Source organism: Salvelinus sp. IW2-2015, linkage group LG32, assembly GCF_002910315.2.
Source record: "Salvelinus sp. IW2-2015 linkage group LG32, ASM291031v2, whole genome shotgun sequence".
In the NCBI taxonomy this organism is placed as follows: domain Eukaryota; kingdom Metazoa; phylum Chordata; class Actinopteri; order Salmoniformes; family Salmonidae; genus Salvelinus; species Salvelinus sp. IW2-2015.
This window is the reverse complement of record NC_036871.1, coordinates 32,073,259-32,088,524: the sequence shown is the minus strand read 5'-3', so window position 1 is coordinate 32,088,524 and position 15,266 is coordinate 32,073,259. Positions and strand designations below refer to the sequence as shown.

Sequence of the window (15,266 nt, the reverse complement as noted above, 5' to 3'; positions counted from 1 at the left end):
CACACACACACACACACACACACACACACACACACAATATTACTAAAACCTACCACCACAATGTTACTAAACTATTACACCTAATTAGCCCTCTGTGACTGGTCGTAGACCTGCAAACGCATATAAACACATATAGACACACACACACACTAGTTCTTAGGTATGTTCATGCCTCACTGCTCAACGACAAAGCCCTAGAGGGACAATGGGATTGCATGTTATTGCAGTTACAACACCTTATAAAGCACCTCTCGCGTTCATCAGTTCCTCTACCATCTCCCTCTCATCTCCTAAACGGCGTTCCAAAATCGAAAAAACATGCATATTTGGAACGATAGAGTTTATAAGACTGTTCAGTGTAACACTGTAACATCTTCTCTATACTCTATTGCCTCTACGTTTTCCTCTTTCCTCCTCTTTATATGCCCACCAACTGGGTGGTCTGTGTCTTTCAATCTGACAATACAAGGAGGGTTGGTGAAGGCAGTGAGAAGGAAAGAAACACATACACTAATACATAGGATCAGAAAGAAGAAAACAAGACTCCTAAGACACAATAATTGCAATAATATCACACCATTGCTGACATATTAAAAGGAGCATCATAGCATCCCCACAACTTTAGATTCTGAACTGACAGAGATAGGGTCAACGTTTTCAATAAAACTCTCGCCAAAACTTTCCAGGTGACAGGTACTATATACTGTCGCTTTAAGTCTCGTTAAACATGTGCCACTACACAAGCACTGTTCTGTGGAGGAAATCAAGTTATTAACTACCCAGAAAAATATATTTCCAAAAAACAACATAACAACTTGGCCTATTTATTTGAAAAATCGTGTCAAGCTATATTTTGAAAAACACAAATGGAGAAAAAAAAACATTTGACAACACAACATAAAAAGTTGATTATTTCCATACTAATAGCTACTGTATTCAGTTGTTGACTTGCATATCAATAATAGTCCATTTCTCACCATGCTCTAGTATTGGAGAGGCGGCAGGGAGCGGGCTCATGAGCTGCTGGGGTCGTTTCTGTTTCCGACGAGACATGCTTCAGCAGGACGCGACTGATGCAGCGGTACATGGGCCAACAGAATGCTTAGATTTTTTTCTCCCTGCACACTGAAAAAGTGGTTAACTAAATTACGCGAATTAGAAGAGAAGCACAGGTGAATTTTCCGCCACAAATGTCCAACTCCGTTGGTGGCATCGTGGTGCAAAAGTGAAAAACTTGTGAAGACTACAGGCATGTGTTTCAATTTTTTCTCTCAACAAGTCTTCTTTTCTCAAACTCACCGTTAGACCCCCCTCCTCCTCCCACAAAACACACACGCACACACACACACACACACACACAGTCCTCTTGTTCAACCACTACATTTGCATTCAAATGGCGAATGAACACTTCTTTTGAGCCATGACTCCCTCCTCACTCCACTTGCCTCCTTCTAGTAACCCACCTCACCCACAAAAGCCATCAAGTTCTGTCCCTCAGATAAACACAATCGTGAGTATCCCAAGTGCTGTCTTTGATTTCAATATATACTAAAGTTTTGATTTCAGTATATTCTAAAGTTTTGATTTCAGTATGATTTCAGCATATACTAAAGTTTTGATTTCAGTATATTCTAAAGTTTTGATTTCAGTATGATTTCAGCATATACTAAAGTTTTGATTTCAGTATATACTAAAGTTTTGATTTCAGTATGATTTCAGCATATACTAAAGTTTTGATTTCAGTATATACTAAAGTTTTGCGTCCCCATGTGCAACATTTATAGTCCCTATACATTTGATGAAGAACAGACCAATTAATTTACACTTCTCCCTTGATTAGATGTTTCTCTTTATATTGTATACAACGTGTGTGTGTGCGCGCGCGCGAGTGTTTGGGTACATGTAGGCCTACCCATAAAATAGCATCACCCCTTAATTATGTATGTCCTATTCAAGTAGGTTAATCCAGTCAATTGCTTGGAAAGGATGATTGGCGGACGGTGATTGGTGGAACCCCAACTTGGAATTCGAATGACCTCCCTACCAGTTTTCGGATGCACGAGCTCCATTAACAGGCCCCTGAATGAACAGGAATTCGCAACAATGGGGCTAGGACACAGCTGAATGAGCATCACCCTCTGTGAGCCTCTCGAATACACAGGACCACTGACGCGACGCACAATGCTTCCTTTTCAAACTCGAGCTCTACTGCTTACCACGTGGAAAGGTAATGAAAAGGAGGGGTAGCCAGATTGGGGGGAAAATATATATATATWTTTTTTACTGGACCTACCCGTACCCAGGCACGCATACACAATACATTTGGTCCCCTGTGAGCAAATGTTCTCTAGCCACAACAAGCAGTAAATTACTGTACGTAATTTCAACTCCACGATTATAGGCATTGAGTCTTTACTGCTGGATTTACTGCAATCGATTTGCAATGAAGTTTACGCAAAACAAACGGAAAACAAGCCAATACGGTAAAGAAATGCAGGGCCTTATTAGGCATGGTTACGTTAACTACCATATAGTCTAAGCCCCAGTGGCCACAAATATGGGTACAAGCTCAGTTCCCTGTGTTATACTTAAATATATATCACATAGGCCAACATGAAACTCTTCCATAAATGTACAGTAGGCCTAGGCTAGCCTATATTGTATCAAATGTGTGTTCATGATTGTGCGTAATTCTGCAAATGTTTGTACATGAATAATGCGTATTTCTTTGCTCTGATTTTGACCGTGTCCTCCTGGTCTGCACACAGGCCCGCACATCTTGGGCGGACATCGCCCCCAAATACACACAAACACAGGCTTAACTGTGTTGCACCCTCGGCTGTTACCCCAAATCAGTTTTAAATAATAATTGAAAATCGATTGATAACATAAATCTTGTACATATCAAGAAATTAAATGATAATTTATCATTGTGGATTGTAGGCCTATACAAACATCTAAATATTAAAATAAGAAAGCCTGGTATTCACCAAGCCTATTTAAGTTTATCTATAAAATACACTCTTAGAAAAAAGGGTTCTTCGTCTAACCATAGGAGAACCCTTTTTGGTTCCAGGTAGAACCCTCTGTGGAAATTATTCTACAGGGTTCCACCTGAAACCAAAAGAGTTATACTGGGAACCAACATTTTTTTATTTAAAGGGTTCTCCTATGGGGACAGTCGAAGAACCCATTTAGGTTCTAGTTAGCACCTTTTTTTCTTAGTGTAGGTTTCCGATTCACAGTTGGCACCATATGCTTTGAGTCAATAACGATACAAAAAATATATTTAGCGGCCTATTTGTCATAATAGCCCACATTTGTAATCCTTGCCTCCCATAATTTGTGCATTGAAAAGGGAATTTATGGTTTGGGATCAACGTGTCTATGCTGCCGGACCGTGATGTATGTCCTGATTTGACTGTTTGATATGGCCTACACATTCATTAGCCTACATTTTAGAATTCCCTTTTCAGAGGCTTACGATATATTTAGACAGCGTTTTATAGCTAGAAAAATATTTTAAAGGTTTATACAAAGAAACAATTAAATCTGTTGTCCGTGTCTCGCAAACTATTTCATTCTATTAAAACATAGCCTATTGTGCCAACAAAGCATTTGTGTTTTTCGTTCCATCGCACCGTGACATTTAAAGCGACGATCTAACATTTTCATACAAGTCAGAACAGCGCGATAACTTCTGCTGTCCCGCTACTGTACCGGCGACCTGTTGCATGCCTGCGCGCGCACTGATCATAACAAGTTATGATTTCATAAATTATTATGACTGCCCTAAAATATCGCTACAAATTGCTCATATCCCTAGTTTGCGTCGTCGACATGAATAAGATAAAGGAAATTACTCACCATGTATGAATCGATGATATTTGATAGTGGTTACAAAATGATAAAATATGTTGGGCAATAGGCTACGTCTCCCAGTCGGGACATCAACATAGCCTTTTCCGGCATACAGCCACAAAGATGCGCAGTCGTCCCTTTGACAGCCGGGCGGAACACCGCATTGTTAAATTATTTATTTATATCGTCGCCGTGAATTGAGACTATTTGATATCGTAAATGTAGTCCATCAATTCATTGTTTTGACTGACCCAGAGAAACAGCCGGGGGAGGAGATAAGCTACTATGCGGTAACGAAAGGGAATTGGATTAGTGTTCCTGTCATCCTCCGCCCCTTCCCCGTTCAACCCTCTTTGTAGACTATTTGGCGAGGGCGGCCTGCTTCTCGACCTGCATCTGTAGTCTCTGAGGCACTGACGGCTGTCTCTTTGGCGGTCTGTCCGTCCTATCCGGACACTCTCCCTCTATAATTAATGACATTCATCGCCACCGTGACTTGGCCTAGGACACAGTCTGACCGTGACTAGAGAGCCTACCCACTGAGCATTTTTACCGCCTTGCATATTGCTCTGAAAAACATAAATGTAACGAATTAAATCATCTTCCCGTATTCGCCCATGGGGGCWTTGTGCAAATCCTGTGTAACACCCAGGCACAATTTGGATAAGGCCCAGCCTACCCCTAGAAGTTACAATGGAGGAATGTTATTTTTCCACCTGGCTATCTTTTGTGGTCACATTATAATGGTCCTATGTGTCTCCTTAGAATAGAACCTTCTATTCTATTGTATTCTAAATGCATACATAGTAGGCTACATAGAGGAAATTCATTAAAGACAATGAAAAGAATGCAGTAAGCCTATAGCAAAATATGCAGCACATTTAAATGGCAAATGAAGAATGTTAACAATAGTCAGTGCCACTGCCTAACTTTTAGTAGTCAAAATATCATCCCACATCTCAGACAATTACAGGTCTATGAAAATATAATGCCCCTATTCAGGCTTTGGTCAGACATGTAGGTCTACTGAACTCCCCACCAATGCAACTGTTATTATCAGGCTGTGTATGCCAATATATTATTATTAAACGCAGTAGATAGTCTCGCATTGTGTTTTAGATGGTAGTCACACTTGCATGTTCAAGGTGAGTGTATTTGGTCTACCCCAGCCAAGCCGCAAGCTGTAATTTATGAAATCTAAAACCTTCATGAAGAGGAATGTGTCCACTAGGTGGCTCACTAACATGAAAAACAAGGTTGTGTTGCTGCCATTGGGCACATTCGAGCGGATCACTTTTGTCAAGTTGGTGACCATTGTTGGTCCCGCCTTTCCAAGTTTGTTGCATTATGGGGATACAAATTGTCTGACTTGCCTACATGTGGACTGCATGAACTTGACAAAAATCATGTGATCAAAGGTCATGAAGTTTTGACTGTAGTCGACTGCAAATTTCTGCAAGCTTCACCAACTTTATCTTGCAGCGATCGCATGCATTGTGGGAGGCTCTATTGTCTACTAATCATTAGGGTGTTTGTGTTTGACCCACACGAAAGTGACCAAAGACGTGACTGAAACAGGAACCAACTTTGCTGCAATGTTTATAATGGATATGTAGAAATGAATGTGATATTTGAGGCTCTCTCTCACCAATTGATTGTACAATGTAGCATACACACATATATTATACATGTTTATTTCGACATTATAAAGAACAACTTTTATGAACAATGGCAACACTGGCACTGCCATGTCAGTGTACAACTTTCGGCTGTCACATATGCACCTTGCCGACTTCACTCCCTGACTTTCGCTTTTACCATCAACTCAATCCTCTCCAGAAGCTCTATGACCTGAGTGACATCCACCCTGTTCTTGACATTGAGGATGTGGTATCTGTTGTCACACTTCCTGAGGAGCCACTGGAGGGCTCTCCCATCACTCTCAATGAACTGCTGTATACCTGCAGCAATGACTAGAAGGATGGCATGGGGTCGAGGGGGACACAAAGACAAGCCCTTCACGGTAAGGCCTACCATGTTCAGGTGTTCCTCCACAGCTCCCCTGCTCTTATCTTCCAGTATTGAGTCCAAATCAATGAACAGGAGGAAGGCATGGGGGCCTGGGGGATTCAGAGACACACTGCACTATCGCTGTCATCACCAGTTCCAGGACTTCCACGGAGAGAAGGTCTTCCACCATCCTAGAGTTTCRACAACGGTGAGTTGCCACTTTCCCCCGACGTCCCCCTGTCTCCTTACATTGTCCACGGTCTCGCTGTTGATTTCAGACTCAACTCGGGCAGGTATGGTGCTGCCTGCCTGACACTTATCAGCCCTTTTCTTACCCAGGAGAATGATCTGCATCTCTGGGAGGTGATTTGGGTCAGTCATCTCTGTCTGTCCCAGGGAAACACAGTACTGCGGCTCCTCGGCTGTGGAGCGCACTTCCAGTCACTGTCAGGGCTGTAGAGTCTCTGGCCTCGTTTAAGGCTCAGCTAAAGACTGGGCTGTTCAGAAAAGCTTTCCAAGGACCTTCTATGCTAATTCTGTTTGACAACACCTGTATATAGCTTTGAACATTGCCTACAATGTTTTGTTTTTATTGGCACCCCTAAAGATTCTTATAAATAAAAGCAAACAAAATTACATTTGCATTAACAATCTCATTTTAAGGAAGTATACAGTATTGTGGCCTTCCATGGCATCCTGTTTCACTGGGGTATAAAAAGGAGGTAACAAGAATGTGAAATTCCTTTGTCAACTATTACCATGGGAAAATGCAAAGAACTCAAACAGAGACAAATGGTTGTTGACCTTCATAAATCAGGCAATGGGTACAAAAAATTGCTATTTTTTTACTCCTGAACTTATTTAGGCTTGCCACAACAAAGGGGTTGAACACGTATTGAATCAAGACATTTAAACTTTACATTTTTTGTTAGTTTGTAAAAATGTCTAGGCCAGTGACACATCTCAATTTAATCCATTTTAAATTGGGTTGTGAATATTTTCTGAAGGTACCGTACATACATACTGTACTTGTACATCCAAAGTACAATTCTATAATGTGTTGTATTTTGTTGCGTGAATGGTCAGAACATTTTCTCTGTTAATTCACAATGCCTGAATTCTTGTGCTGTGTTACCAGTGAGCTCGGCTGAATACCTGAGGGTATCCAATTGGCTGACAGAGGGGAAGTCTGGAAATGCTGAAGATGTTTCGGGATATAGGACGAGTGAATATAAGTCCAGTGAGTCATGTGGGTCCAGTGAAGCGGAGAGCTGGGACAACAAGTTATATTTTAGAAAGGGAAAAATACACTTTAAATCTTTAAAGTGAACCCTTTTATCCACACGACCACACTATGTCAATTTATTTAGCTAGTTTGACGAAAACCGAAGCTGACTTTATAATGTAGGCCTATTTTTTTTTTTTATTGTGAAATTTACTAATGTTGAAAACATTAATGAAATCAAGTAACATTTTACAGAGGAAACATCAGCTTTAGAAATATTGAACGTGAAACCTGTTATCGATATGGTCATACTGTACGTACCATACCACCAAAAACTGACTTTATGTCATGTATTTTATTCTGAAATTGCATAATGTTCTTTCTACATGTACAGTCTTACCATGATTTTCTGTGTACTTCGTTTGGTGAACATCATAGAGACATTGTAACACAAGTAAAGGACTTTGTAGATCTGTTTAGCTAGCATATAGGTAGGTTCCATGTGACATTGTATTCTAACATTTCTGATAAATACTCTAATAACAATGTGACAGTAAATGTAATTGTTTTTGTGATACAATATAAATGTCAATATTTCTGCAAATATGAAATGTTTTTTTCTCTGCATAAGTTGGTGCAGTGCTGAGACAATTCCCCCGTACTGTAGAACTTGGTGCCCACATAGAAATACAAAATAAATTAACCACACYAATATGAGAGGATAGGAAGGTGCCATAGCAGAAACCCATGTGAATGAAAGTGGACATTTTCATTGCACAAAATAATGTTCTCAGACACGATCAACCGGACAGTCTTGCGCCAGTCTGTGTGTCTCCCTGATCAGTCTGTCTACTGCTCCTGTTGCCGTCTCCCACACTGAGCAGCCTCCTGCAGCAAGGGAAGGCATCCACAGTGTCTCTGAGGTCCCTCCTCATGAAGATATAGAGGAAGCAGTCAGTGAGAGGGCTTAGGTACAACAAGGCACTGGTTATCACAGAGGACAGGTCCCTGACTGGGTCTGACACTGAGGGMGCATGGGCCTTGATGGAGTAGTACAGGTTCCTGATGCTGTACGGGAGGAAGAGGAGTGTATAACTGCCCAGGACCAGACCCAGAGCTCCCAGAATCCTCCTCCTTTCTGCCCCCCTGAAAGCCATACTCCTGGAGAGGGCCCTCTGAGTGACTAAGAACAGCAACACCAGGAACGGGGCAGGCAACAGGGAGATGGCAGAGAAAATCATCAGTGAGTACTGCATGTCGATCAAGAATATGTAATCGAAGGTAACGTAAACCAGTGCCAGTGCCCAGAGGCTCAGAGAGACCAGGGTGGAGTTTTTGACTGAGCGTCGGAGGCGGTACCACAGAGGACAGACCACCACCATGTACCTCTCCAGGGAGATCAACAACATGAAGCCCAGGCTGGTGCAGAGGCCCAGGCGAACAAAGATCCTTGACAGGCAGCGGGCCTTRATGAAAGGCAAACATGTGGTGTCAAAGAACCTACTGAAAATGAAGACCAGCGTGATGGTGATCTGGAGAAGGTCTGAMATGAGCAGGTTGATCACATAGACGGGAGCCACTCGGCCGGTTTTGACCAAACTGAACAGGGCATAACTGGCCAGGCAGACGGCAGGAAATCCTATGAGGAATATGATCCAGTCCACCACGATACCGATCATGTTTGTGTAATAGGGTGGATCCAGACCACATGGAAAGGCAGTGGTATCGTTAAAGTCAGTCATCTGATAACAGATGAGTAGTATTTTTTTTTTAAGCTCAAAAGTAGAGATGTCCTTTCCTGGTAATTTGAGATTTATAGGTTAGAGTCCTTACTTGGTGTTGGATGGAGCAGTGATCAGCTTTGAAGAGGGTGATTGTCCTACCCAACCCCTCTACAATTCCCTGTGAGAAGTGAAAATTATTTAAGTACAAAAAGGTTAAATTCTTCAACACTTTTCAATTACTCTGTTTTTGCTCATCTGTTGCTTTACTGCAAACTGCCTCCCATCTAAGATGGTGAAACTCCTCCCTATATAATCCCTAGATGTTTTACATGGTTATGTGCTTACCTAGTCTCTCCACGTCTGTCAATACTAGTCACGTGTTGTCCTCTCTCTCTAGACATAATTTAGTTATTAAGACTTATCCACATCCTGGGCAGAACCATTCCAGTACTTACCCTGCTGTCATTATTACATAGAAACATGCAAACCATGTTTACCATTTAAGGTCAGTGCTAGAGAAATAAGTCAGGGGATTGACATCACTGTCTGATGTTCTGGTATTTCTCTTCCTTCCTATCCATCTCGCGCAGTCAATAATAGGCTATCAGGTTAGACATATTTGTTTATATCCATTTTGTGCATACTGTAAAACAGTGACTGGTTGGCCTGACAAAATGATAACATATATAATGATGGCATAAAGCAGATGCCATAAAAACATAGATGAGCATATGCAAATAACAAAGGGTTTATAAAGACCGCATGCTCACCCCTACTGTTGTCAACCATGTCACATTGTGGCCAAAAAGGCACAGCTCAAAGCTGAATAGTGAGCTTTGCAGCAAAATGTACATCTTTTAGTGTATTGGAAGTTTAAAAAGGCTTCTGAAGTTTGTAATTTCCACTTTGAAATTTCTAATGACAAATAAAATGTTTAAACCCCTACAAAAATYTCCATAAATAATAATCCACATAAGTCAAATTTCCTGTTGCTGCAATATTATTTTCCTGTTTTAGCAAACTGTGCTCAAATTAAGATCCTACACCTGTAGTTGTAGAGTACCACATGTGGTCACTTAGGCCGTCACACTCTCTGTAACGGCAGCCTTCCTCCTCTTCACGAGAAGAGAAGGTGTAACAAGGATCMGACCAACACGCAGCGTAGCCAGTGCTCAACATGTTTAATTTACAAAACTGTGAACACTTACAAATAACAAAATAATAAAATGTGGCAAACCGATACAGTCCTAGCTGGTGCAGAGAAACACAAAGACAGGAAACAACCACCCACAAAATCCCAACACAAAACAAGCCACCTATATATGATTCCCAATCAGAGACAACACAAAACATCTGCCTCTGATTGAGAACCATATTAGGCCAAACATAGAAACAGACAAACTAGACACACAACATAGAATGCCCACCCAGCTCACGTCCTGACCAACACTAAAACAAGCAAAACACACAAGAACTATGGTCAGAACGTGACACTCTCTCTCTGTCTCTCTCGCTCTCTCGGTGCCTCTCAACAGGCTAAAGTGTTTTTCAGCTCTCATCTGTAAACTCCAGAAAAATAAATAAAAAGCTACCCACTCTGCACAAACTGGTTAAATCAACATTGTTTCAACTTAATTTTCAGGGTATTTTCACGTGGAAAATACATTGGATTCTGAGTGCAAAATTTCAACCACAGGATTATGTCATCATGGTAACCAATTTTCAACATAGACAAACCTTGTAAAAAATATGTTGAATTTGTAGCTTTGAAACAATGTCAGATCTTCAAAAAAAACTATAGGCTGGGCAGCACCTCCACCTCCAGGGTTTTAACCAAGCCCAGCCCAGCTTACAGTGGCTTGTGAAAGTATTCACCCCCCTTTGCATTTTTCCTATTTTGTTGCCTTACAACCTGGAATTAAAATAGATTTTTTGGGGGGTTTGTATCATTTTATTTACACAACATACCTACCACTGAAGATGCAAAATCTTTTTTATTGTGAAACAAACAAGAAATAAGACAAAAAAGCAGAACTTGAGCGTGCATAAGTATTCACCCCCCCCCCCCCAAAGTCAAAACTTTGTAGAGCCACCCTTTGCAGCAATTACAGCTGCAAGTCTCTTGGGGCATATCTCTATAAGCTTGGCACATCTAGCCACTGGGATTTTTGCCCATTCTTCAAGGCAAAACTGCTCCAGCTCCTTCAAGTTGGATGGGTTCCGCTGGTGTACAGCAATCTTCAAGTCATACTACAGATTCTCAATTGGATTGAGATCTGGGCTTTGAGTAGGCCATTCCAAGACATTTAGATGTTTCCCCTTAAACCACTCGAGCATCGCTTTAGCAGTATGGTTAGGGTCATTGTCCTGCTGGAAGGTGAACCTCCATCCCAATCTCAAATCTCTGGAAGAGTGAAACAGGGTTCCCTCAAGAATTTCCCTGTATTTAGCACCATCCATCATTCCTTCAATTCTGACCAGTTTCCCAGTCCCTGCCGATGAAAAACATCCGCACAGCATGATGCTGCCACCACCACGCTTCACTGTGGAGATGGTGTTCTCGGGGTGATGAAAGGGGCTGGGTTTGCGCCAGACATAGCATTTTCCTTGATGGCCAAAAAGCTCAATTTTAGTCTCATCTGACCAGAGTACCTTCTTCCATATATTTGGGGAGTCTCCCACATGCCTTTTGGCGAACACTAAACGTGTTTGCTTATTTTATTTCTTCAAGCAATGGCTCCTGGACTTGGGAGGAGATATTGGACGGACAGGGACCCTGGAAGATAGGCTGGGGAATATCGCCGCCCGAAGGAAGAGATAGAGGCAGCGAAAGCTGAGAGGTGGCGATATGAGGCAAGGCAGCGCAGCAGGCACGAGAGGCAGCCCCAAACAATTTTTGGGGGGTGGAACACGGGGAGATTGGCGGAGTCAGGCGATAGACCTGAGCCAACTCCCCGTGCTTACCGGAAGCAGCGTGGTGCTGGTCAGGCACCGTATTATGCGGTGAAGCGCACGGTGCCGCCAGTGCGCGCTCATAGCCCGGAGCGCTATAGGCCAGCCCCCCGCAAGTGCCATGCGAGAGTGGGCATCCAGCCAGGGCGGATTGTGCCAGCTTAGTGTGTTTGGTCTCCGGTGCACCGTTTTGGCCCAGGGTATCCTGCGCCGGCTCTGCGTACTGTGTCTCCGGGGCGCTGGGAGGGTTCAGTTCGTTCTATGCCTGCGCTCCACCCGTGCCGGGCGAAAGTGGGCATTGAGCCTAATGGAGAGGTGCGAGCGTTGAGCACCAGATCTCCAGTGCTCCCCCACAGCCCGGTTCATCCAGTGCCTCCTCTGCGCACCAGGCCTCCTGTAGGTCTCCCCAGCCTGGTGGGCCCTGTGGCAGCCCCACGCACTAGGCTGTCTCTGCGTCTCCTCCCTCCAGAGTCTTCCTCCAGCCCGGACCCTCGAGCTGCCAGAGTCGCCCCCCACCTCCTGTTCGGAGCTGCCAGAGTCGCCCCCCCACCTCCTGTTCGGAGCTGCCAGAGTCGCCCCCCCACCTCCTGTTCGGAGCTGCCAGAGTCGCCCCCCCACCTCCTGTTCGGAGCTGCCAGAGTCGCCCCCCCCCCTGTTCGGAGCTGCCAGAGTCGCCCCCCCACCTCCTGTTCGGAGCTGCCAGAGTCGCCCCCCCACCTCCTGTTCGGAGCTGCCAGAGTCGCCCCCCCACCTCTGTTCGGAGCTGCCAGAGTCGCCCCCCACCTCCTGTTCGGAGCTGCCAGAGTCGCCCCCCCACCTCCTGTTCGGAGCTGCCAGAGTCGCCCCCCCACCTCCTGTTCGGAGCTGCCAGAGTCGCCCCCCCACCTCCTGTTCGGAGCTGCCAGAGTCGCCCCCCACCTCCTGTTCGGAGCTGCCAGAGTCGCCCCCCCACCTCCTGTTCGGAGCTGCAGAGTCGCCCCCCCACCTCCTGTTCGGAGCTGCCGAGTCGCCCCCCACCTCCTGTTCGGAGCTGCCAGAGTCGCCCCCCCACCTCCTGTTCGGAGCTGCCAGAGTCGCCCCCACCTCCTGTTCGGAGCTGCCAGAGTCCGCCCCCTGTCCGGAGCTGCCAGAGTCGCCCCCCCTGTCCGGAGCTGCCAGAGTCGCCCCCCCCTGTCCGGAGCTGCCAGAGTCGCCCCCCTGTCCGGAGCTGCCAGAGTCGCCCCCCCCTGTCCGGAGCTGCCAGAGTCGCCCCCCCCCTGTCCGGAGCTGCCAGAGTCGCCCCCCCCTGTCCGGAGCTGCCAGAGTCGCCCCCCCTGTCCGACTGCCAGAGTCGCCCCCCTGTCCGGAGCTGCCAGAGTCCGCCCCCCCTGTCCGGGGCCCTTGCAACAGAGCGCCACCGCGGATAGATGCCCACCCAGACTCCCCTATAGGTTTAGGTTTTGAGGCCGGAGTCCGCACCTTTGGGGGGGGGGGGGGGGTACTGTCACGCCCTGACCTTAGAGATCCTTTTTATGTCTCTATCTTGGTTTGGTCAGGGCGTGAGTTGGGGTGGGCATTCTATGTTTGTGTTCTATGTTTTTTTATTTCTGTGTGTTTGGCCGGGTGTGGATCTCAATCAGAGGCAGCTGTCTATCGTTGTCTCTGATTGAGAACCATACTTAGGTAGCCTTTCCCACCTGTGTTTTGTGGGTAGTTGTTTTCTGTCTGTACCAGACAGAACTGTTTCGTGTTGTTCCATTTTTCGTTTATCACTTATTTTTGTCATAGTGTTCACTTCTCATTAAAAGGCATGAACACTTACCACGCTGCGTTTTGGTCTCCTCCCTTAGACGATCGTTACATATGGACAGATACTACAATCTCCGCTGTGTAGCTTTGCAGCTCCTTCAGGGTTATCTTTGGTCTCTGTGTTGCCTCTCTGATTAATGCCCTCCTTACCTGGTCCGTGAGTTTTGGTGGGCGTCTCTCTCTTGGCGGTTTGTTGTGGTGCGATATTCTTTCCATTTTTTTATAATGGATTTAATGGTGCTCCGTGGGATGTTCAAAGTTTCTGATATTTTTTATATACCCAACCCTGATCTGTACTTCTCTACAACTTTGTCCCTGACCTGTTTGGAGAGCTCCTTGGTCTTCATGGTGCAGCTTGCTTGGTGGTGCCCCTTGCTTAGTGGTGTTGCAGACTTTGGGGCCTTTCAGAACAGGTGATATATACTGAGATCATGGGACACTTAGATTGCATACAGGTGGACTTTATTGAACTAATTATGTGACTTCTGAATGTAATTGGTTGCACCAGATGTTATTGAGGGGCTTCATAGCAAAGGGGTGAATATACACTGCTCAAAAAATTAAGGGAACACTAAAATAACACATCCTAGATCTGAATGAATGAAATATTCTTATTAAATACTTTTTTCTTTACATAGTTGAATGTGCTGACAACAAAATCACACACAAATTATCAATGGAAATCAAATTTATCAACCCATGGAGGTCTGGATTTGGAGTCACACTCAAAATTAAAGTGGAAAACCACACTACAGGCTGATCCAACTTTGATGTAATGTCCTTAAAAACAGTCAAAATGAGGCTCAGTAGTGTGTGTGGCTCCACGTGCCTGTATGACCTCCCTACAACGCCTGGGCATGCTCCTGATGAGGTGGCGGATGGTCTCCTGAGGATCTCCTCCCAGACCTGGACTAAAGCATCCGCCAACTCCTGGACAGTCTGTGGTGCAACGTGACGTTGGTGGATGGAGCGAGACATGATGTCCCAGATGTGCTCAATTGGATTCAGGTCTGGGGAACGGGCGGGCCAGTCCATAGCATCAATGCCTTCCTCTTGCAGGAACTGCTGACACACTCCAGCCACATGAGGTCTAGCATTGTCTTGCATTAGGAGGAACCAGGGCCAACCGCACCAGCATATGGTCTCACAAGGGTCTGAGGATCTCATCTCGGTACCTAATGGCAGTCAGGCTACCTCTGGCGAGCACATGGAGGGCTGTGCGGCCCCCCAAAGAAATGCCACCCCACACCATGACTGACCCACCGCCAAACCGGTCACGCTGGAGGATGTTGCAGGCAGCAGAACGTTCTCCACGGCGTCTCCAGACTCTGTCACGTCTGTCACATGTGCTCAGTGTGAACCTGCTTTCATCTGTGAAGAGCACAGGGCGCCAGTGGCGAATTTGCCAATCTTGGTGTTCTCTGGCAAATGCCAAACGTCCTACACGGTGTTGGGCTGTAAGTACAACCCCACCTGTGGACGTCGGGCCCTCATACCACCCTCATGCAGTCTGTTTCTGACCGTTTGAGCAGACACATGCACATTTGTGGCCTGCTGGAGGTCATTTTGCAGGGCTCTGGCAGTGCTCCTCCTTGCACAAAGGCGGAGGTAGCGGTCCTGCTGCTGGGTTGTTGCCCTCCTACGGCCTCCTCCACGTCTCCTGATGTACTGGCCTGTCTCCTGGTAGCGCCTCCATGCTCTGGACA

The 15,266-nt window shown here is 45.3% G+C and overlaps 1 protein-coding gene and 1 long non-coding RNA gene across 4 annotated transcripts in view; one reads left to right on the top strand and one right to left on the bottom strand.

Moving 5' to 3' along the window:
- LOC111956619 (sal-like protein 2) overlaps nucleotides 1-4,024 on the bottom strand; it is a 13,164-nt gene extending 9,140 nt beyond the window's left edge. The window contains exon 1 of one of the 2 annotated variants that reach the window (XM_023977125.3): nucleotides 3,868-4,024. Coding sequence is in view for 1 of the 2 variants with exons in the window: in XM_070436699.1 (XP_070292800.1) it covers nucleotides 978-1,053 (76 nt within the window). In the remaining variant the exon portion in view is untranslated. Of the gene's footprint in view, nucleotides 1-977; nucleotides 1,595-3,867 lie in introns of those variants that run through there. The other variant, XM_070436699.1, reaches the window with a different exon arrangement.
- On the top strand, nucleotides 1,792-7,740 carry LOC111956700 (uncharacterized). Of its 2 annotated transcripts, none has more exons than XR_002876306.1 (3): nucleotides 1,792-2,227; nucleotides 5,701-6,079; nucleotides 7,010-7,740. It is a non-coding gene; the product is annotated as an uncharacterized lncRNA (long non-coding RNA). The 2 variants fall into 2 exon arrangements; XR_002876305.3 differs by lacking the exon at nucleotides 7,010-7,740 and adding an exon at nucleotides 6,211-6,507.
- The last annotated feature ends 7,526 nt before the right edge of the window (nucleotides 7,741-15,266 follow it).